The sequence below is a fragment of the Acanthisitta chloris genome, unplaced genomic scaffold (genome assembly GCF_000695815.1).
Source record: "Acanthisitta chloris isolate BGI_N310 unplaced genomic scaffold, ASM69581v1 scaffold8566, whole genome shotgun sequence".
In the NCBI taxonomy this organism is placed as follows: domain Eukaryota; kingdom Metazoa; phylum Chordata; class Aves; order Passeriformes; family Acanthisittidae; genus Acanthisitta; species Acanthisitta chloris.
The window spans coordinates 12795-37791 of record NW_008676449.1 but is presented as its reverse complement, the minus strand read 5'-3'; the positions used below and the strand labels follow the sequence as shown (position 1 = coordinate 37791).

At 37.8% G+C, this 24997-nt stretch overlaps 1 protein-coding gene across 1 annotated transcript in view; it reads right to left on the bottom strand.

Moving 5' to 3' along the window:
* LOC103803574 (glycine receptor subunit alpha-2) overlaps window positions 1-24546 on the bottom strand; it is a gene marked incomplete at its 3' end in the record, with an annotated part of 24933 nt that extends 387 nt beyond the window's left edge. The window contains exons 1-4 of the mRNA XM_009076141.1: window positions 24483-24546; window positions 17695-17918; window positions 4370-4452; window positions 2192-2329 (exon numbers count right to left, since the gene is read on the bottom strand). Coding sequence (XP_009074389.1) covers window positions 2192-2329; window positions 4370-4452; window positions 17695-17918; window positions 24483-24485 — 448 coding nt within the window. The remainder of the gene's footprint in view (window positions 1-2191; window positions 2330-4369; window positions 4453-17694; window positions 17919-24482) is intronic.
* Window positions 24547-24997: the final 451 nt, after the last annotated feature.

Below are 24997 nucleotides of genomic sequence, written 5' to 3'. Positions count from 1 at the left end.
AATCCCTCAAGCAGACTGTGCCCAGTTCTTCACATTAACTGAGAAAATTAATATTAGCAGGATTCATCTCCAGAAAATATAATGGAATGCTTCTTTTCTCAGAATTTTACTTAAATCAAATATGATGTGTAGTGTTAAAAGAAGACAGCATTTTGGTCTTTTAATGACATGAGATTAAGCAACTGTGTTTGAAAAGACAAATTGTAAACTACTAGTTTTACAGTCCTGTGGTGGGCCACACCCCTTCTCATTCTGCTCATCATAGAATCATAGAATCAACCAGGTTGGAAAAGACCTCAAAGATCATTGAGTTCAGCCCTCCCATCGTTACTAGACCATGGCACTAAGTGCCACATCCAGTCTCATCTTGAAAACCTCCAGGGATGGTGAATCCACCAACATCCACCATCATTTTCCTGTGTCTGTGGATTATGTCCTTCAGCAAAGACTCAAAGTCTACTTTGAATTTTGCCTACAACAATATTTTGTGGGAGGTGAGTGATTCTCCAGCTGTTTCACAGGGGTCTTGGAGGATATAAGTTTTGGATTGTATGACAGTGGAGCTAATCGTGCAGTGGGGGCTGCAGACACCTCAGCCGCAGCAGCTCATCAGCTACAAATACAATCACTCTGTGCTGCTCTCAAAATTACTGTGGTTTAGGTACTATGAGGGCTTTCACTCAAAGCAGACTACAAGGAAGCCTGTCATTCCTGAAGTGTCATACTAATGGATTCTAAGGACCCCTTTTGTGTTGATTGGTCAAATGCATGAAGATACACTGTCCCTCGTACAACCTTTCAGAGGAAATTAGATTGTTTGCTCCGTTTTGTGATGTGTGCATATTTTTCTGCTAGTCTAGAATGCTGAACTGTGGGGTGCAAGTGTCAGCACAAAGGAGAATGTAGAGGCTGTTTGGCAAAGAGTGGAGGCGAGATGAACTGAATAGTAACTTTTGACAGGACAGAAGTTCTAAAATGAGTGACTGGACCTGTGACTCTAAAGGGAGCTACTGAGACCTGGGCAGTGACTGTTCCTGCTCAGTCTGCCCATACAGAAGGGAACTGGAAGGGGGTGTGGTGGCCACATTTGGCAGCCATGGCATGAGAGTAGTCCAACCTGTCAAAGTATCTCCAGACTCTTGTGGCACAGCCTGGACAGTGAGTAACAGACTTTATCCACATTTTAATTTCACACCAAATCTAAAGCAACATACTACAGAGAAGACAGTATGGGGGTGCCAATCACAAAGTCTTCCTTGATACTTTGGGCTCCAAAATGAGAAGCTGTGTTTATAGGAATTAAAAAGAATAATTTTCTTTTAATAAGAAATAAATGCGACTTTATTTTTGGCAGAGGCAGAACCTCTCACATTGTGTTATTTCAGAGTGAAACAAATGTGTTTGATGCAACCAGATCAGCTCTTAGACTGAAATGATGAAAAAGCTATTTTAGATGATAGGGATTATATCTAATCCCAGCAAGCACCCAGCAAACTGTTCTCTAAATGCTGTCCCTATTAAATAAACTCCAAGCAGCTAAATCAACAATTTAACAGAGTTTTCTCTTCTTTGTAAAGCTAAATATAGAAAACACAGCATTTGAAACTACAAAATAGCAAATGCTAGAAAAAAATTCAGAGTACTAAAAAACCATTTAATTTCCCAACATTTCATGTCTATACACTATTCAGATCAGCAGAGAAAACACTGTCCTTTTAAATGCTACATATCATAAATTAGACCACACATAAAAGCTGGTGAAAATTTGATATTTTTCCTCATTGGCAATTTGATATGCTGGAGAAATAAATCAGGTTCAGAAAAATCAGTAGTTTCAAAGTGATGAATCTATATTTTATAAAGGAGTCAGTTTGGTTTAAAAGTTTTATTTTAAAAGTATCAAAACCACTAGATTTTTTATCATTTTTCAAGAACTTTAAATTCCTTAATGATTTTAAGGATGTTAAAATATGCATAGAATAAGAATACTTTTAAATAAATTTGGAAACAAAATCCTTCAAACAAAAATAAATGGAGAAAATTTCAATCTTTTTTGGATTTAAAAATAAGTGGGACGAAACCAAATTTTAAGTTCAAATTATTATTTTTCATTTTACCCATATTTTCCCTTTACAAATTGACAGTAGATAACATTGGAGAAATTGGCAGAAAAAATTAGAATAATGCTCACCAGTGTTGTAATGTTTTGTGCAATACCCAAGTTCTTTGTCTTCTTTCAAAATAAACTGTGGCAATGTTAAACCCTCTGCAACTTGCACAGGTCCATCACTTAGCCACTCAAATATCAGATCATTCATAGTGTAGCCGACTGCAATAAAGAAATCAGAGTTAATTAGATAGTAGCTGACTGGAAAACATCACAAGCAAATTAAATTATGTCTGAGAAGCAGGTCTTTGATTGCAATACATGTTATCTCAGTTATGTATGAAGTTTGAAACTTTGTTTGAAACTGTCCAATTAACAACAGCACTATTCTTGTTAGTTGCCAGTTGCTATTACTGCACTATTATTCTATTAAAAGCAACAAGTAAGCATAATTTTGTTCAGAAATGCTGCCCTGGTTTGTCACTAAAAAGTAATTTTGCTGGCCCACACAAGATGCTGTTTACACCTGAAATGATGTTTCTCTGTGTCTATGCATGAGTCTGCATTTTGCTTTATTTTAATCATTCTTTGATGATGGAGTTGGCATGCACCAAGGAAACCAGGATTTCTATACTGCAGAATGCTGGCCCCTTATTGAAAAGGAAACTGCAACTTCTGTAGATCTGTGAACCTTGCACTGAGAGTGTGGAGGGGAAAGAGAGGCCTTGATTCACTGAAGTGTCTTTTTGACTGCAATGCTGCATCTTCATGGGCAAATTAAATAGGCTGTGTGAATCTCATGAAGTTCAACAAGGTCAAATGCAAGGTTCTGCACATGAGTCAGGGCAATCCAAACCACAAATACAAGCTGGGCAGAAAATGGGTTGAGAGCAGCCTCAGGGAGAAGGACCTGGGGCTGCTGGTAGATGAGAGGCTGGACATGACCTGGTGTGTGCTCGCAGTCCAGAAAGCAAACCATACCCTAGGCTGCATCAAAAATAGTGTGACCAGCAGGTTGAAAGCAGGGACTGTCCCCTTCTACTCCGCTCTTGTGAAATCCCACCTGGAGTAACATGCCCAACTCTGGGGCCTCCAACATGAGAAACACATAGTCCTGTTGTAATGAGTCCAGAGGAGAGCCACAAAGATGATTAGAGTGTTAGAGTACCTCTACTATGAGGACAGGGTGAGAGAGCTGGGGTTGTACAGCCTGAAGAAGAGAAGGCTGTGGGGAGACCTAATAGCAGACTGCCAGTGTCTTAAAGGAGTCCACAGGAGAGTTGGAGAGTGAATTTTCAAGGGCATGTAGTGACAGGACAAGGGGGAATGGCTTCAGACTTGAGAGTAGGTTTAGATTAGACACTGGGAAAAAATATTTACTGTGAGTGTCATGAGAGACTGGAAGAGGTTGTCCAGAGAAGCTGTGGATGCTCCATTCCTGGTAGTGTTCAAGGTCAGGCTGGATGAGGTTTTGAGTAATGTGGTCCAGTGTTCCTGCCCATGGTGGGGGTGTTGGAACTAGATGATCTTCAAGGTCCCTTCTAACCTAAACCAGTCTATGATTCTATGATTCTCTGAGCATAAAGGCAGGTGGTAGCCCACAACTCATACCTATACAGCTAAACCCTTTCTCCTATCCCTACAAAAAACCCAAGGTGGCCTAGTCCCTACTGAATATTGGGAATGATCACTGGCACATGACACTATCTAATTCACTCCTGGTTTTGTCTGATGGTTAACTGGTCAGGTTGGAACATTGCTGCACTGTGTGCTGGCAACTATACAGTATGGATGGGTGTGAGCTGGCAGTCCATGCCTTGGCTGTGTTCAGCTTACCAGCTGAAGTATATTAATAGGACCTCTGCTTCATCATGTATGTTGCTTCCATTTTTCAAAAAGACCACAGCCTAACTCAACTGGACATAGTGAATCCCTGCTTATGTACTAGTTGCTCTTACTCTCCTGAGAATTTATAATTTCCCACACAGCACTGCTGTGGTTATCCCTGGAAGTGATGCAGACCTGATTGGTGAGAGGATGTAACCCAGGAAGGGGAACGGGAAGGGCTCAGGAATAATACAGAGACAGGGGACTTGCACGTTATGGTGATGAACAGTAATATCACTTTTCCTTCATGATTTTCCCTTACAAAAGAGGAATATTGAGTCTCACCACATAAATGTCACAATGTAGATACAATCGAACCACTGAACATTAGGGTAAAATCTTGTTACTTGATATATAAAGCAATTGGGCACTCACAGCTCTCTAGCTGCATTGTACATGTCTGTACATCCATAGGAAAGTTCTTCAAGTCCATGGGACAGGATAAGGTTAAAGTAAGCCTAAAATCAGAGGTAAAAAAAAAAAAAAAAACACAAGAAAAAAAGAAGCTAATGTTAGACATCTACAGGTTTTATCTAAAGCCCATATTTAGAGTTTAAATGATCAAGACCAAATCTTAATACCTCAGAGGCCTGGCACATCTCTCCTCTGGGATTTTAAGCACAAAAGAGCTGTGAAGACAGTGTGTAAGCAACCCAGGCACTCATGGCCTGCTCTGGCTGAGCAGAACACAGACAGAGGTAGCAAGACATGCTCTCCACTAATGCACCAGTGAATGTTTTATGTACAATACTGAACCAAATAATCCAAAATCTGAAATGACTGATCATGGGACACACATTTTTAAGCTTTTTTTGGAAAAGTAAAAGAAGGAAACAACCACCATGGGTTTTTTTAACAGAGTGCTTTTCTTGTGTATGAGTCCCATTTTCAAAGCTTCATTCTTACTGCATAGCCACTAAAAGAAAGAAAAAAACATCATACAGTAAAAGCTAGAATCGCATTGCATTAAAGGAGTGCAGATAGAAGAAAGTAAGCCTAAAGGAACATAATCATACAAAATATATTTCTCTTTTAATTTTTCAGTTGTTATTGTCCCAGAAAAAGCAAAAGTTTACTTGAATGGGAATACATGATTGTTTGGTTCTCTCTGCTTTTTTTTAAGTTGATTTTACCTTTTCACATTTGATAGAAATCTGTTTCAACACTTCTCTGCTTTATTTCTTTTCCTTTTTTGTGTGTGAAGAGAAGCAACCATTTTAAACAAACCAAGATAGTGGGATGACATAATTACAAACAACGAGCTGCTTTGAAAAACAGAAGAATTGCTAGGGCTTTTTTTTAAAATCATATTTTAAAAGTACATTTTTATTTCAGATTATCTTCAGCACAAACAAAACATGTTGACACAAAGAAAGCAAATTAGAAAAAGCTCCCTCTGTGCCTACATTGTCTGATATGAAGGCACACTGAAACATTAACACAGTAAGATGAGAATAAATTTTCAATTGTCAGTGAATCCATGGGCCAGCTGCTTGCAAGTATAACCTTGAAAGTATGTTGTCCCACAGACAAATGTGATCTCTATGGCTAAATACTTGACTTAGTTCTGTCTCTCATGGTGATTTTGTCATTATTACCACGTACAGCTGATTCAAGTTCTTTCAGTCTATTCCTTCATGTGAAATTTTGGATATGGCCTGACCCAGGGCTTCTAGCCCTACTGTCCTGCCACAAAATCACTATGACAAAAAGATGCAACGGAGATCAAAATTGTCTCAGCCTGATCAAGGATCACATTTAACATCACTGCTGTTTATTACTTGTGGGCTGCCTAGAGAAAGTCATTTTATTTACATCTTGGCACAGTCTTCAGTGAACAAGACAATAATATCAGGAAATTAGGGATCAGTTGTATGTGACAGTGAGGGTCACTGAGATGAAGAAAAGTCACCAGCATTTCTGTTAACAGCACCGTAATAAATAAATGCCTGTTTAATTTTTGGAAGCAAATAGCATAAGCTATTAAAAAAATTGTTATCTAGAGAAAAAAAGCATATCTAGTAGACACATAAATGTCAATGAAAATCTGTCCTTTCCTCACTTAAATATTTCAAGTGCCCTGCAAATGTTAACTAGTCTCATTTTAACTAGGTATTTTCCTGCATTAAAGATTGAGCTAATTAAATTGCTAATCCCCAGCATAAACTAAACACTGCTTCTGCCTTTTTTTCTGAAATGTTGCTGTATCAAACTCTCTTCCTTCTTTTCAGTCATCTTCTAAATGGCTTAGATGTTTTAAGTCCTTTTCAAGCTTGCCTTTATGCAAATGCAGCCTTTGTCAATATATCATTTGTTTGTATTCATTGAAGTATGCATGGCCTATTCACTTCTCAGATTTTACTGACTGTCAGGTGTGGACTGCACGTTGACTTTGTTTCCTTTCCCCATCATCCTTTTCTACACCCAAAAAATTCAGATAATTTTGGGGTTTGATGACATACATGGTCAGGAAGGTCTCTTGTTGCTTTAATATCAAATTAATGAGAAAGAAAATTCATCCAGCTGCAGCTTTCAAGCCTCAAAGGGGAAAATTGGTCTATCCACTGATACTAGGCAGGTGTATATTTTTAAATTTTTTTCCCCCTGGAGGTGAGATGAGAAAATGCTCATTATGTAGGTCCACACAAAGTCTGACATCTCTACTTTCTCTTCCTAATGATTGGTGTCTTTCAAGTAGACTAAAATATACTCCTCTCACCTTGATAAATAGAAAACTATTTCTATTCACTGTATTGAAGCTAGTTCAAGAGATCATGCCCTTATAGCTTTACCTCTTCTTGTTCTTCTCAGCAGAGTAGCCATTCATAGTTAACATCTTTGCCTCTGTAATCCCTATTACTAGGAGTAATGCAAGTGTTGAAATAAATGCTTATAGCCTGATGTCATCCACAGAGCCATTGATTTTCCACAAGATTACTACATGCTAAATGTTCAGCTTCTGGAGTCTGGAACAGATCCACTGAAGTCCATTGGGGTGGGTCAATTTAGAGCAGTTGACTCTTTTACAGTAAAAACATGATCCTGCATATGTTTCCAGCCCCAGGTGCCATGTCACTACTCATATATTTACATTTACAAGGACACAGGATCAGAAATGGATAGCATTAGGTAGACAGAGTTACCCACATTACTGATAATAACAATGGCATTGACAGAAAATGTTTCAGCAATATAAATGTCTCACACTTGGCAAATTCAAGAATGGCCCCTGGAGATTTGGTGCAAAGAGCAAATTTAATGGGGAATTACACTGATGAATACTTTCATAGTTAATTAAATGGAATAAACTGCTACAGAACAAATATTTTACTTTTCAGGCACCCCACCACCAGGGCATTTGAGATGCATAAACGACAGATTTGGTGACGTAGACCATAAAACACCGATGGGAAGTGCTTTATGAACCATCTGTAAAGCTGAAAGGCAAAGAAATTGATAAAGGACTTGATTTTGTCTTCAGTTACCTGAGTACCCTTTACCCCTTGCTAGCCAGACTCTGGTCACACAGCTGGTACAGGGAAGGCTCTGTGGCTGGGTAAGTTATGTTTTCCAGCTGAGCAGACAGGTCTCATAAGGGAGCAGGAGAGAGTCACGTCTCCAGTGCCTCAACACGCCAGGCACAATGCCAGAGCCAGCAAGCTGCCTCAGAGGAGATGCAAAGCTGCTCTCTTCTTTCCCTCCCTGCTCCCACACCCACCCCACAGCCAAGGAAGAATCAAACCCTGCAATAGTGCAAATAGAGTATGAACAGAGCAAAACGCAGAATCAGAGCCAGAAAACAAAGATGAATTATTAGCCATGACTGTGACAAAAATAATAAATAAGTAAATCAATATTTCTGAGCAATGCTGTAGCAGAGAGAGAGCTGTAATCCACATACTTCAGGGCAGCATTGCCTGTCTTAAGCTTTGGACCATCTTCTTGAGGATTCCCTCATACACTATGCTAGTCCTTCTAAGCAGCATCTGCTGATGCCTTAAATGCCTTCAAAATGCAGCAGGGACTGCTGCAGGGATTTCTTTGCTCAGTATTACATTCAATCTCCCCTCTTTCATCCCCTGGTTTCACTCTAATGTCCTAAGAAATCACTAAGACTTGGGTTGTGGGTTTTTCTCTCATCCCACCCCAGCTCAACATCTTTAATTTCTGGTCACCCCAGAAACCCTCTTACAGCATCACTCAGAAGTCTGCATTCCCCACTTCTGCTAGGAGGAAGGCTGTGGCCTCCTTTGTCACAGAAGCCAGAATAAGGCATCTGTGGCGAAAAAATTAATAGTCTGGCAACATGTTATTAATCAGAAACCTTCATGCTGGTGATCTTTAACATGTTAACACATCATTTTGCAGCACCAGTGTTTTCTCCTGGTGTGAGCAGACATGCCCTCAGACATGCCAGCAGCAGAATTCAGCACAGGCACTGCCCCTGCCCTAGATGTAGCTGCTGTAGCCAGCCATCATCCTCTGAGGAAAAGGCAGTGGAGAGGGTGACACATGTGTAGCCAAGGGGGCTCAGTGGTATTTATGTGCAGTGCAATCAAGACCTGAGCTCAGTAGTGGTGCTGAGATACTGTGCTATTCATCCTCCACTCATTCCTGCCTTTGTCCTGTTGTTTCTCCAGCCCTGGACATACTTTCCCCACCTCTTCTTATGCCTGCCCATCTACCCTACACCTCTCCTGGAGACACCCACATGACACACAGCCCAGACTCCTTCCTTTGCATCCTGTCTGTCCTCATACGCTTCCCTCCTCCATTTTCTGTTGATCAGTCATGTCAAATTCCATTCCCACCACTCTTCAGGGTATTAAGTGTTGAGGCCAGCCTGCTCTTTGACAACTAATCCCCAAAGCAGCACCATCAGTGGAGGGTAAGGATCTTTAATTAAAAGCACAAAAAAATGTTTAAAAATCAATAGGAATGAAATATTTGTAAATAGATTATTCTCAAGATCATTTCCAATCTCATTCTTTCACTTGGAGGCTTTGAATGCTGGGGCTCACCACCATCACACCACTTCTCTGATATCTCACAACACTATAAAAATGTTTCAGAGTATAACATAGACTGCTTGTGAGTGGTCTGCAATCCAAACCTGATGAAAATAACTACTAGTATTGTGTTCAACCCTTAGGGAGTTGGGTTTACACGTTACAAAATATGAGAAATTTTTTTTATGCATTTAAGAGAGTATGTAATTTTAACTGAGATTTGATGTATTGCCTAATCCTCAGCAACCATTAAACTGTATTATAACCCACTTCTTTACAAGCAGCTATAATTCCTGAGCCTGATTGTTGCAACACATCCATAACTTCCCTTGATTTAAGTGACATCTTGCTCCAGAGGAGGACAACAATCCTGAAACAGAAAGACCCTGTGGATCACAATATGAGATATTTGATGACAGGGGAATATCCTTTTCATTAGTTACCCTGCAGGAGTGGTTGTCTGTGAGTGGGCTACAGAACAACAGCCTCCTCACAGAGTTTTTTCGAATGATAAATGACTAGGATGAGTTCTATTAAGTACAGAAATGCTGTTGGGAATTTAAATAGTCCTGGAGATAAGGGTACATACCCCTTCTGTCCAAAAAAAAAATAAATAATCATGATCATCTCCTCACAAGCATAAAAAGCAACAAATGCTTCACCATGAGTAGGCATGGTGTCAAAAATAAAATTTTGTTTCTATTCTTATCCTTTCATTCTTTCACGCTACGCCCATCTGCACCTCAGCTGTTGGGACACGAGACTTCACAATCTAAGATTTAATGCTGCAAATACCAGAACTCAAGTAACACATGCATGGTCACTGCTAGCATTGGCTATGAAAAGTCTTTTACCTGTGCAAAGCCCACAGTGTTGGGTTTAGCTAGACAAGTGGAATTTTTTTTTCAGTAAGTCTAAAGATGCTATCATAAATTACAAGGTTTTTGCTATTTTCCTTAAAAGCTCCAAGCTGACAATAAAGGTAAAAATATTTTTAGTGGTACATTTTTTTCTTTGGAAGATTAAATTCTGATCCTTGTAGCTGCTGAAATAACGTTAAAATATTACCTAAGCACAAGCAGACAAAGTTCCCCATTAAACTGGCAGGGGAGATGAAGTTGCACAGCAACCATGACAGCATCGCATGACACAGGAGCAAATGCCATTCAGGCTAGCGGCACTGAAACAGGGAGGAGAATCTAAAATCTCCTTATATTCCTCCCAACCCCCTCTCTTGAGTGATCTGTGCCTGAAAGAAGGACACACACACTGTTAATATATCAGAAGGCCAAAAAAATTAATTCCCAGTGGCATTCTTCTTTTAAAGGGCTTTTCATTTTGTAGTCCGTCTCATTATTTTTTCAGGGACCTGACTCATCATTTTGAATGTCAATTCTTGTAATTTTCACACTCTACAGGCTTTGTCCTCTTAAATGGAACAGTGAAACTGATGGCTTTTTCCCTTATTTTTGAGGACTCTAGAATTCCTCTCAAATATTTGTCATGTTCTGCAGCTTCATTTCTGTCACATGGGAATGGGCTGAAGTCAAACTTGGAGGAGACGTGAAGCTTTCTCTGCTGTGGCAAAATGTGAGATGTAGGCTGGAGTTTCACGTACTGCTGTTTCTGAGCATGTTCTCGCTCCCTCCAGTGCTTTGTTTTGCTTCATGTACTGCTTAACAACACAGGAGCTGGCACAGAGCAGGCTGGTGGATTTCTCATTACAGGCATCCCACTTCTCATTGTAATGCAATCATTGTCTGCAGATACACAATGCCAGCACATGAGCTGCCAGCAAATGATTTTCCAATTATTGCTCAAACAAATCTATGAAATTAAATTCAAGGATGATTTTGTGTAACAGTTAAATTTTGTAACCACCTGTTTCCTTTCCATGAGCAACAGTATTTCATCTCTCCTTTCTCCTCTGTCATTTTCTATCTGTCACTTTCATTCAGCGGTGTGTGTTTAGTACGGTGTTGTTTTCCTCCTGGCACGATGACATCTTTGTTCTAAGCCATATATTGCAATGCAATTGGCAAGACCTTCATCCCAGGTACTGTGCTCTAGGAAAACATGCTTTTTTTGTACCATTTAAGAAGGGTTCCTGCACCTACATCATTTTACTCCTAACCTTTAACTGCTTCAGTGCAAGTTCAGTGGGTAAATTAAGTGATTGATGACCAACAATCAAAGACATGCATTGCCATTACCCATAAGGAGAACTGCTACATACACGTGTCTTGGCTATGCAACTGTCCCCTTGGCATAGACATCCAAAAGTAAACACCTGCCAATATTTTTTGATCTTGCCAGCCAAGAACAACTTTACTTGTACAAACTGGTCTCCAGCAGCTTTTCTCAGTTTTTTTTCTTAGAACAAGGCCTTTCTCTGTTTTTTGAGACACAGGAGTATAAGGCTATAGAAGTAACATCTTAGGCCATGAAATCTCATCATCTGCTATCACCCATAGTCACATCATCTCATCCCTTTCATAAATAATCAAAGTTCACTTAATGGTATCTATTGTGTGTGTCCATTTCTGTTAAAATATTGTTCTAGAAATTCAAGGTATATATTGCTGTAAACTTTAAAACTTCCACTTTGAACTAACTTATGATCAGTTCAGAGCCATTTATTCTCTTGGCAGCATTGCCTTTCAGTCGAAGCAGTTTTCCTCTTGTGCTTTTATTTACCTCACCTCCAGTGCTCTAGTGTGTCAGCTGGAGATGCGCATGGCATTAGAGGAAGAAGTGAGTCAGTACATGCTCAGACACAATGTCCATATCCCTACTTTGCTTTAAATGCCTTATGAAGTGAAAAAGCAACTAATTTTGTGTCATTAAAATGTAAATTATTCTTTCCTTAAGCGGTATGATCAATGGGATTTTGACAATAGCTGTGTTAGTTGCATAGCAAAGTGCTCACATTAGGCTTTATTATTTATTTAGTAGATTATATTATTCGTTATGCAAACCAAGCACTTTAGTTACAACAGGAAAGTAAGGGTATTGGAAACCCTCAGACTGAATTTGTAGATTGGGAGGGAATGATAAAGAAGGGAGTGGGTGATGCATTTGAGTGTTATGAAAGCATCCCAAACAATGAGAAGGACTGCAAGGAAAGGCAGGAGTAAGGGTAAGAAGGTAAGCAAAAGAAAGTGTGAAACACAGGCAGCTAATGATAATCCGAGGACATTGGGTTCAGTCATAACTAGAATGGCTGCTTATACCACAAAAGACTACAATTTTTTAGCCTCTGAAACCATTGTTTAAGTTGTAATCATGCCCATGGGAAGACAAATTTGTCAAATTCACTGGATTCACATAGCATACAGCTACAATTTGGGAAGTCACTCTGTCCCAGTAGCATGGTGCAGTATAATAAAGTTCAGTGAATGTAGCACTGTAAGGGCTCTGCCTACAGTATGTAATAGCTGTCAAACCCCACATTTTTTTAGATATGTTCTCTATTTCAGATATTATTTCTGCATTGATTATTTTTCTATGTTTTGCTTTGTTTTAAATGTCGAAAATTTACTTTGACTTATCTGAAGACATTTTATCCTTTGGAAAGTGAGGGTAGTTTGCATGGGACAGTGTCCAGCTTTACCAATGTGAGAGCTAAAAAATTTTCTAGGAAAATGTCCCTGTGATGACTGACATTAACTTCCAAGGGAAAATCCCCACCTTATCAATACCAGTATTTTTCTGATAGGACCTGAGGTAATAAATATGATTGTGTGAGGTCAGAGAGTGGTGCTCCTACATAGTAAACAGCCATGGCAATCGTGATAAACGTCCCTCTGCTCCCACCTCTGCTAATCTGTCACATGGAAAGACAATGCTGCTAGTAAAGTCCAAATCCTCTTAAATCCCAACATTGGATTGTAAAATAAAATTGAAGTCATCAAATTAAAGCACAGAATGCACACAGAGCTGTAGAACATAACATTTCTTACCACTCTGCTAGGCTAGACTGCCATGACATGGATGATTTACGCACAACAGGTATAAATGGATCTTCATTATCATATAGTTGATAAAGTCTGTACCCCAAAATTGTTTTGGAAAATCTACGCCTGATTTCACTGTAACGTGGCCACATATTCTGTAGTAGCCATGCAAAAAATCTAAGATCTGATCTTATTAAAAATAATATATTTCAGAAGGATAGTGAACTTTTTGCCATATAACCAGTCTGTTGCAGAGGGACTAACAGTGCTACCTACATATTTCCTTAATCTGCTTTTCTTTCCCACAGGGCAAAGAACACAAGTACAGCAGAGACTCCAAAACAGAGAAGTTTCACTCAGAAAAGCTGAATTATAAAAGTGCTATAGATGACTTCTGATACATGAGGGACATGGTAGTCATAGATCCTAATATAACCCAAAATAGTGTGGGGGGTTGTGGGGGTGCAGGAGGGAGTTGATTCAGTGTGCTGTCAGTCAGCACTATGGCCACACTAAGAGTCAATTTTGGAAACTCCTGAGTAAGGCAGCTGGCATGGGAGGCAGCATTGCAAATAAATACACTGTTTTCACAGACACTCTTCTTTGCTTGCATAAGCAGGTGAGGGCTTTTGGATGTGCCAACTCACCCTGTCAGCTACTTGTTGCTGAATGCAGGGGGTAGTAATCATCCCTAGAACAGATGCACAAATAGAGCAATCCAATAGCTTGAACTTTCTCCATTTCTTCATGCCCTACAGCACAGCAGTGCTCTCTAGTAGACACCCTGCCTTTGTCCATAATAAAATTTACAATTAAATCTAGGTCAATAGTTGAAACCGTGAGGAACTAACTGTCTACATAACTCATATTTCTGGCACTGTGAAGACAAAGACAGAAAAACAGGTATTTTGAAAGACTTGAGGAAATTCTTCCTAGGTCATTCATTGGTCTTTGAACAGGAATAGCAAAAATAGGGGAAGAAACATAATTTGTGAACATGCACAAATCTCATCCCTAGAATTCCAAGTGACTCTCTTGTCAAATTATGCAACACATTCTAAAACCTTCTCATATTTTAAAAATATTTAGTAATCTACTTTGTAACTATTTCTGGCTAAATGCACTGTCACCACAACTCAAAGCACAGCTCTACCACCTTATCAGGCAACTGGGAGTGTTTTCTGGAGCAGCTGCTGAAAAAAAATAAAAAATAAAGAGTACAGTTCCAATGCCTTTACCTTCCTGACCAATATATTCTAGGTTCAATGCCATGGATCAATATTACAGTTGAATTATATCATCTTCTGAATCAAGTTCATATGGCTGAAAGGCACTGAAAATATTAAAAGGAGGAGGCAATTAATGTAGAAAAAGCTCCCTCAAATGTTAAATAAAACTGCTTTCTATTACTTTGCTAAAATAAGCTTTTAGGCAGATGCTAATATTCTGAGCTGGCTGGCAGCCTGAAATGAGTTTGTGAGAAACAGGTAGCACAAATGGCCAGCTCGGAGAGAATGTGAAGTCTCCTGTGAGTTTGATTAGCACTTTCCTGATGCCCTCACTGCGACAAAGATACTGATCCTTGTCCACAGAATATAAAACCACTGCAGTGGTGTATGCAATGCAAAATACAGGTGTCATACAGAATGTGAGTGCCTGGAACATGATTCTTGTTACCATCACACAGTTCTGCCATGCTTTCCAAGTGAAGAACCCCCTCCAAAAATCCAGTCCATGCAGAGAACAGTGAAGGATTGGGAGTGGATGAGTCACAAGTATCTAGGGGGTGACATCATGTAGGTTATGATTTTAACTCTCATTGTTTTTTCAGCCTACAGAATAGACATAAACTAATTTTATTGAATGTTGCTATTATAAACCCTTTTTATTGACTGCTCTCTGCAGAGTGCTTTAAAATAAAAGTTGCAGCAATTTTTTTTGCAGCTCAAAGGGTACAACTGAGACTGATCTTGACTAAAGTGAAGTTGTTTGCTGAATATAACTTTGCTGTAACTGCTGACTTCTCAAAATATATGTGCCCCTAGGAGCTGTTGCTACATCTCTAGTGGCAATAGCATATATTTGCAGTATTGAGTAGTGCAGGGTTCCCTCCATAAGGTTTTAGTTCTCCCTGAAGGACCCAAAGTTATCCAAATATGGAGCCTGAGGGTCTGTGTAACATGCTACCTGAGGTCAAAACAAATATCAAGGTAGCAATTTGAGCATGCAGCAAACATCTAAAAATGGGATTGGATTTCGAAACTTATATGATTCATAGGTGGGTACATCAACAATCAACTCTCTTTTCTGTAAAAGCACCAAGAAAAATAAATATAGATGTAGGAATCTGAAAGCATGAGCATCATAACTAATTATTGTATGTCAGTCTATGGAAATCTACATCATGCATACCATCACCAGCAAATGCAGCATGGCTTATCCCTCACTGAGAGAAGGATGAAGAGCTTCATGCTTACCACAGGGTGAGATAATTCCCAGAGCCAAGCACTGCAGTGGAGGTAATATACAGGTCAGACCTTCACTCACTCTTTCATGACATATCTGAGCACCCATACCCTACACCAAATGTCTTGGTTTAGTAAAATATGGACCATGAGTTGTTGTTCCAGGTGCTCTTCCAAATTCTCTTCAGTAAGGGCAGGTTAGGCCTCTGAGAGCATTTAACAGCATAAGCCAGTTGAGCCTCCTGCACATCACATTTCCATGTTTTTAGTGCAGGATAGAGGGAAGAGGGATACCACAGTCATATAATACACACACCTTGCCTCTCACCCATTAATTACCAGGAGCTGTTCTCAACTCATTTTATGCAGAGAATGGTTTGTATGTATGCGAGATGAACTTGACCTTGATTTTATTAAATTTGGAAATATGACAAACCAGCCCACACTGCTGCATCTAAGATGTGTTTGTGAAGTGCTTGAAACACTTTCAGCACACTAAATGCTAAATATACTGATGGCGGGTGAAGCGCTATTGGTGCAGTAGTGAAAATAGCAGCGGTAGAACATTCCCAATGTACCGAAACCAGCCACTAAAGTATTCTCATTTCTTTTCACATAGCACAAATACAAACAACTGACATTACACAGATGTATCTAGCCCAGTATCTAGAGAATAAAGACAACTTTTTCTAATTACTTCTGACTTCAAGTTTCCAAACTCTGGAAAGATTTCTTCACTGTAAAGTGCCGGAAAAGTATGTTAGAGGCCAGGTAAGCCTCTGTTACTGCTGTGTGATACAAATGAGAAACAATGAACTTTGCTTATTGCTCTATTGGAATACTGCTTACTCTGCTTCAAATTAATTTGCATTTAGGTGTGGAAACTTTACAAATGTGATATGGCAGCTCAAAATATTACTTTTGCTGCATGGGCAAATATCAGGAAAATTATCCATCTGCATTCAGAACAACACCCAACTGCACTGTTGCCTCCAATAAGATGGTGTCTGATGCCATTCAAACAAACAGATGCATTCATTTCTTTCTCAGAGTGAAACAGGAAATATTTGTAAGTGACAGTATATTTATCACTCTGCTAGTGCTGATTCCATCCTTGTATCCTATTACTATTGTCAAACTGTTCAGGTATACCAATTTGAAACCTTGCTCAGTAACCATTTGCTTTCCACCCCGTTTAATCCACCCAAGTATTACTAGGCTCCTATCAAGGAATTTCCAAAAGAACTATGTAAATTAGGGAAGTGATATGCTAATATTTTTTTATTTAACATCCTAAAGAACACAACTATCCTGAGCCTGGATCAATAATAATTCCTGAATGAATATGCAGTCACAAACAGAATGCCCCATCAGAAACAACTGCCTTCTAATCTGCTTTACAGATGAGTAAATTCACTAAACAACCTGTTAAACAAATACTATCATGTTTGGTTTCCACAATGCAGGAAAGTCAAAAGCCAAGAAGCATTCCCAGGAATAAACAAAAAGTGGAAAATTATTGTAAACAATTGTAAGAGCAATTATATAATATTTTTCATCTCTGTCTACCTGTATTAAGCAAATAATGGCTCACAGTAAGCCAAATGTCATATAAATACTGCAGATTGTTTGCTGCTGTTTATGCCTGTGAAATGCATTTCTATTTCTCTACATATATCCTGTTTCGTCAGGTCATATCAAATCATATTTTGTCACTGTTTGCTAATTCAGCCTAAATCTAGTCACATGACACACACTTGAATGCACTTAGCATTAAAAAATGCTTTCCATAATTCCAGTTATTTTTTAAAGCGAATGAATACATCCAATTGCCTAGCGACTTGCATGGCAATTTTATTGCATTTCATGAATGTTTTTACTTAAAGTGTTGAGCAGTCATTTAAAATACTATTCCCCTTTACTTTCAAATTGCAACCCACAGACTACTGAAGAGCTGATTTCCTCGCTTTGTAAGAGTGACTTGAGCTAACGCTAATGGGAATTGCTGAGGCATACCATTAAAGTTCCAGACAGCCTCAAGTTCTCAACTAGTCTAAGAAGCACCACTGTGCCACTTAGAGACTATTTTGCAAAAAGTAAAAGCTTAGCAAAGGAACATAGGCAATTTTTCCTTCTACTCTGCTACGATTAAGTCTCATTTCAGTTGTACACATGGGACAGCAAGAAAAATTAAATATGTACATTGCATCCAGAAAAAAACAGAGGAAAGAAAGGGATAAAGACAAAAAAAATCAAGTTAACTGGTTTACCTGATACTGTACAACACTTTTCCAGTTTTAGAAATCCTCAGCAACTTGTTGTCTGTTGTGACATCATGGAAATTTGCTCCCTTCTCATTGGCAAAGAATAAATCTGGCTTCCAAATAGAGTCCAACATAGAGGGATCCAAATCCAGGGAATCATCAGGATATTCACTGTAAGCCAGACGTGAGTCGTTCCACTGCTGTCTCAAAAAAATGTTCACTCTGTAGTCCTACAGAAATTCCATGTAAAAAGGTTACTAAGGAACCAAAACTGGAAGCCCACTTTAGCTTTCTTTATGCTCTTAGACTTACTACAGCACCAGCATTACAGCAAACATTTGCGTTACCTTTTGAACATCAGGGTTGTCATTTGAAAATAACATTGTCAAAATACTGTGTTAAACCCAACAAACACAACTGGTATATTTTTCAAATCAAAACTCCTTCAGTGATGAGAAGAATATTAACTGTAACCTCCAATATTAAATATAACCTTCTTTCAAATGATATAGACTAACTCAGGTACTTAGAAAGTCAAAAAGCATTGCAGCTAGATATATATAATTTCAACAAAGATTCTATGAAAATACCAATTTAAATAAATTGATTCCAATATGTAAATCGATTATGTCTAATGTACTCATGAATAGTTTCTAATTCCAATGAAGCCAAAATTGTGTGGAAGAAATTAAATCAGCACTTCTTATTTACTATTTGTTTCCTTTTTCTGCCTACTGTATGCTTTTCTCTGTATGTTCCTTCATTTACTCCTCCCTCTCTGTATCCCAGTAAAATTGGCCTAATTGTATTCTTCTGCTCAGTGGTCTGCTAGTCACAACTGGGAAAGGCAGCAATTACTTAGAGGTTCATTTAGAACCAACATTAACACTGTGTCAAGACTGGTTATTAAAGGGGAGTGTGAAAAGGGCTTTTAGGGTCTAAACTTTCTGGAGGGAACAGGCATGCTTATTCTCTTTATCCCAAACCCCTAAAGACAGTGAATAAATGCTTAATTTCCCCCAGCTTACTTTGCTTTTATAGCATATTTACCTGAAATTACTATTTTGTAATTTGTTTGTGAACACTCTCTTAGAAACACATGTACTCTTCCTCTAAAAGAAAAATATTTCTTAATATTTATATTGGTTATATTATCTGAAGGAATATTTTATCAATATAATTTATCAATATAATTCTATCAATTATACAAACCTTTCATTTAAGGTTTACTTTGCAATAGCCACAGTACATCAACTGTGCTTTTGACTTGGAAAATGTATGAGCTGAACTGGGTTTAGTTAGGTAACTGAACTGCATTGTCTAAAGAACATATCATACTTGAAATGTAGAGAAGTATTTTCACTCTGATTAGAACTGCAGAAAGCAGCTTGCCCAATATGCAGACTCTGGGAACTAGCCCCTCCAAGCTTCAGCTTTCCCACTCTTCACTTAGTAGGGTGGCAGAGAGGTGTGCTGCCACCCTGACAGAATATTTCTGACATACAAACTGATGCAGTTTCTGAACCTAACAGGATAATGCTTTGCAATCTCATTAGGACACAACATTTCTTTCTTTCTTTCTTTTTCATTTTCATTTTGCTGTTGGGTAGATGTGAGACAAAACAGGAATGTCTACTCATCAGAGCAAGACAGACCTGAGAGAGGGTTCAAGGATAGCATGTTTATTAAAGATACTTACAAAAGCCAGTATCTGGTTTTCACAAGTCATTGTACTTTCTATGATGGTCTTGTTTCAGACATTTAAAGACAGAACAGCTACTCACAGTTCTGAGCTCATAAAATTTCATCATATCTTGTGAGGATACACTACCCATAAACATACCGTCCCTTATTTCTGTCTTAGAAACTGAGAGTGTCATAAGTTTATATGGGACAGCTTTGGTTCTAAATCTAGGAAAGCACTTGATTTTAATTCTACAGAAAAGAAGGTTGACACTGTCATCAGCTATTGCTGAGAGAATTAAATTGCTACAACTAGTTGTATGACTACTTTTAATACTCCTTTGTAATAAGATATATAATGAAGTCTGTGGAAAGCAGAGGAACTTTTCCCCATGATATAAGAATCATAAATAAGTCAAATCAGTAAATTGGATAGAAATATCTTTTTAAAAAGTGCTTTCATGAACTTCAGTAGCTGGCGATTTAGATAATAAAAACCAGTCTGAAAAATCTTAATTCATAGAAGAGCTTGTATATGATGCTATATATTATACCAAAGTCATAAATAATGCCAATAGTATTACACTATATTTTTCAATGTGTCTCTTCATAAATACACCAGAGCCATCACAGTGATACACTTGGAAATGTTTTCCCTCTGCAAGCTTTGTATTTAGAAGCAAAATATGACAGAAACCTTTGTTTATGTCTGCTGGGCTTTACACATATATAAAAATATTTTAATGAGAAATAAAAATGGAAAGGTAACATACACAGCATTACTTTTCTTTCCTATGCTTGTGGTATTAGCAGTTGAGGGGAATGTGTTTTTACAGTCAGACCAGATCATGTGCAGAATTTTGAATTTACTTTTCCTGTGCTAACATTGTAACTCTCTTTTGAAGAAAAATTCTCTTGAGAATGGTAGAACAACATGGAGCTGAGGCAGACTACAGTGTGTATTTTTCAAGTTCCTGAGGGTAGGAGTGGGTGGACTGTAGTAATGCACTCCTACACAACCACGAGTACACCTGCTCTGCAAATTCTTTCTGACAGCGGACCTGAAGATTCAATCTCAGTCACAACACCAATGCCAATGATAGCTCAAGGCAACTCAGATAAACAGTTTTTCTCTGTTCTCAAGCCATAAGATCAGAGTAATACAAACATACTAAAAGAATATTAATCTGATTAGTTTTAGGAGCTTTATCTGAAGATTTATGGACTCAGTTCACAGATATACTTAGTTTGTGTTACAGGAATGTAGATAGAAATAATCTTTCAGCAAATACAAATTCAGATTCACTGACAAGACCTTCAGCAAAGCTCTGAATCCCTTTGGTCTCAGGCACTGCTGTAGCAGGGGTAGTGCAGGGGAGCCCCACTCCCTCTTCAGTGCTACTTTCTGTCTCTGAGCTGATGTTTGTCTTAGATTTAGCTTTCCTCCTATCTTCCCCTCCAAGGGCATTGATTGCTGGGATGTTGAGGGAAACGGCAGACTTGGCTGGCTCTTCAAGCATAGGAAGGGCTTACTAAAAAAGTTACCTATGTACCTAACCTTGCAAGGTATGCAGTTAGAACTGTACATGTGATTAATCAGGATCTAACAAGCTTATTTGTAATTATGGAGGGTTTTCCTAGTTGGAAGATAGTATCATGCAGCCAGCCACAGCCATGGAATCTAATTTTTTTCTGTTAACTTAAGTACTCGAAACACAACTGGAGTTTGATACATTTACCCCAGCAAAGAATCTGGTGCATAGTGTCAGTCATTGATTATAGGGCATAACTACAATAATAATGTCCTCACAGTTAGTCATTTCTGTAATTAACAATTAGCTTGTCAATGTACAAACTGCTCTTAGCTTCTCCTACAGCTGATAGCTAAAAAATCCTGGTCATTAGCAACACCGAACATCTGAATTCTTTGGGACGCTGCCCAGGCTGATGTAGATTACTCATCTGTGATACTCAACTGCAGTCATGCTGTACAGTGAATTTTCTGCTGAATGCTGCATGTGTGAATGCTTCCAAAAATAGATACAGATATTACTGGCATAACTGCTTTATTCAGTGAAGTTACTCAGGAACATATTTTTCTTTTTCTTTGCAATTTTGGGCTTAAATTAAAGACTAATCAATGAAGAAAACTTCCTATGATTTCATCTTGACTCCAGCCAGTTTTTACTATTTTCATTTTGGTATAATATATATCATTCCAACATGGAAGAAAGTCTTTTATTTTGGAGGAAAAAAATTTCAATTGTGATACTGTCCCATATGTGCCTTATCATACTGAATGACTGATACATATGCATTTTGTTTCTCTAGTTCTTTGGGAATAAAACTCAGGAACACTCTGTGGGATTCATCCATTTGAACCAGCACAAAATTCCATTTTACTTCTGAATGAAAGGTTTTAGCTTTCGGAAGAGTATGCTGGCTTTTCACACAGGGAGGAATTTCATCCTGGTGTCTGTCACAATCAGCAAACAGAAACTACTCCTACTAATGTTATTGAGAACCTGGCTTACTGAATTTAGTAGATCTGGAAGTGCAATCCTGTTTGCCATGTTAATTCTCCTACTGAAAGGTTCTCTAAACAAGTTTTCATCCCCCAAGTTCCCAATGAACTGCTGTAGATTGTCCAAGTTATATTCTGATAATGTCCCTTCAGTACATATACATGATTTCACTAAGCATTCCTCTCCTCTGAGACAGGAGTGTCTCTACTGAATTTGCAATCCAGGCTTTTAAATGAATCGTTTAGTTTTATGTCAAAACCATCAAGAGCATTTTACAGGGGAAAATGATTCCTAGGAGTCAAACAAAACTCGTTATTTATCACAAGGGATGCCAACAGTTTTACCACAAGATTATATCTATTTCAGAAAGGCAAAGTAGATGGAACAGTAATTGATGCCTGCCTCTCAGAGCAGACTCCCAAACTAGTCACAATAGTCATTAAAGAAGTGACAGCATTAAGAAAATCAATACCAAACCATTGAACAACATTTTAGAGAAATCTTTCCACACTTTCAGCAGATACTATGAACAAAGCAAAATAAGAATGCCAATAGTCTTTGTTTTCATCTACCTGAATGTTTGGCTGTTTTCAGCAAAATGTGTTAATGAACATTGGAAAGGTGCACATTAACATATTTGATAGAAGATAGAATGCAATGAGGGGATTTAATCAAAGCAATGAAGGAGTCTAATTAATGCAATCAGCATTAGGTCGTGCAAATATATTTTCATTGAATGCCATCTTGTAAAGCTAGTGACTTGCAGAAGTTTTGCTACTTAATGCTATGCTGATGACTCTACACACTAGGATCAACAGACATGGCTGGGTAAAAAGGCTACATTAATAGCTATCTCCTCAGAATCCTTTAAACATAGGAAAACAATTGACATTTTCCACAAATAATGAAAATTAAGTCTGTTGATAAGTATGTTACATCATGACATGCTTTTTCCCTGCCATTTTAAACTTGATTTTAGTTTTCTTATAAGGTGGTTTTAAAGTATTACAAAAACATTCTCTAAAACATTAACATATCTGTTTATTTTATAGCTCTGTATGTTACAGCTTGTCATTAATACAAGAGTCTTTCACATACTATTTAAGAAAGCAATCTGGCCTAACAATAACTTGACTTTTATCTCTAAAAAACATAAAATAACAAGGAGAGGTTTTAAGTAAAAATATTTAGGAGCAGAAAATTTGTGTTCCTACATTCTTTAGGCACCAGTTTCTAAAATGATGGCATGAATTACAATTGAATCTAAATTAATACTGAACAAAATCCACAAGTCAGGCTACATATCCACTCTTCCTTAATGTAAGGCTTGCAAGGCAGTAACTATTCAATTTTATTTAAAAAAAAATCCCAGTTCTTTGGTTTACTTCAAGTCCTTTTGTGGGTAGAAAGTTTGTTTTTAGTTACCAAGATCTTACTCCTACAGGATTTTGTTTCCTTATTTCCTACAGCACTTTTAATTCCTCTTTCTTCAGCAAATCCAGAAAGATCTGGATGCTGTGTATCATTGGAAAACAGAGCTGTGGAATTACATTGCAGATTCTTCAAAAGTGCCATAGATATGAGCACCTGATAATTATTATGGGTTTATCACATTATTATAACAAAGTCATCAAAAATATCCCTCTGGATTAGCCTCCAGGATCAGTTGTATGTATGCTTGAATAAACAACAGATCTTTTATTTTTTCATTTTTTTGAAAAGAGGAAGTTTAAAAACTCAGCATCTTTTAAATACACTCATTAAAATATTGTTTATTTTTCATAGCAAATATTGAAAAAAGATAATAGGTTACTAAATTTCTAGACTAAAAATTTTTTTTAATTGGGACTAAAATTTTAATTTCCATTTTGTTAATCTTAAATTTTAGCAATTTTAAAGATATAAATCTCATATTAAATTGAAAAACTGAAGTATTTATATTTATCAGAATTAAAACCTACATTTTCATTTTGGTCTTTTCTTTTTTGTCTGAGTGCGTCCATTGCATTCAGACAAAATATATATTTTAGTCAGCTGGAATCAATTTAGCCTCAAAATACCTAAGTCTTCTTATAGCTGTATATTCTAGTCGTTTGACTCACGTTTTGCATTCACTTCAGTTACTGATGTGGCTGCAATTCACATAGATTTATCTAAGTTAAACAAGACCATTATCTGCAGCAGCAAATAATTCAGCATGTGGTGTAAAACCCACTCAAAATACAGAGTGCTTGGCAGGGACCCCCACAGCTGAGCTCCAGCAATTCTTTGGTCTCTTCAGTGCTAGTATAACCTGAGGAAGCAGGTTTGCACATACCTATATTTGCTGCTGTTACAGTCTCTAGAGATTATGGTGCAGTCCCTACGGAGTTGCATTTAGACTCAATAGACGAGTTTCATAATTTATATATTTCTTTATAGAATTATTTTATATTTATTTTATGTTCTTTTATTTTTTATTATTGTTCAGCTGGTAGTTTTTTAGCAGCTTAATAACTCAGTAAATGTCCCCACATCCTGAGCATCACTATTCTACATGACATCCCACTCCTTCACAAGATGGCTTCAATGACCAGTCCCACTCACCATTGTAGTTTCTGCTATTGAACCAAAGCTGTTGATAAATATGTTGCAGGTAACATTTACAGGAGGACCTGCAAGTTGAACAATAAATAGAAAAATTGACAGGTTGTGTTCATGACATATATTAAGTATTGTTGTTCACTTGCCAATGGCATCATAGCACTTACCATTGTGGTTTCTGTGACTGATCCAAAACTGTTGATAAAAATATTGCAAGTAACGTTTACTGGAGGACCTGTGGAATGCAATAAAAATGTTGCAATATACGTTGAAACAGAAGTACAGACCCCTCAGCCTCCACACTATCTGGTACAGATGTGGCTGAAAATGAGTAGAAAGTGAGTTTTCCCAAACATATCATATAAATACTGATCAAAAGAAAAACATTATTGATGCTAATTTATTAACTTTGTCTTGTTGGAAGCTGTTATATAAAGACACAGAACAACATCCTTGTATTTAAAGATTCACAAGAGAGTTGAATGTAGACATGGGTATAGCAGCTTTTTTCCTTATCC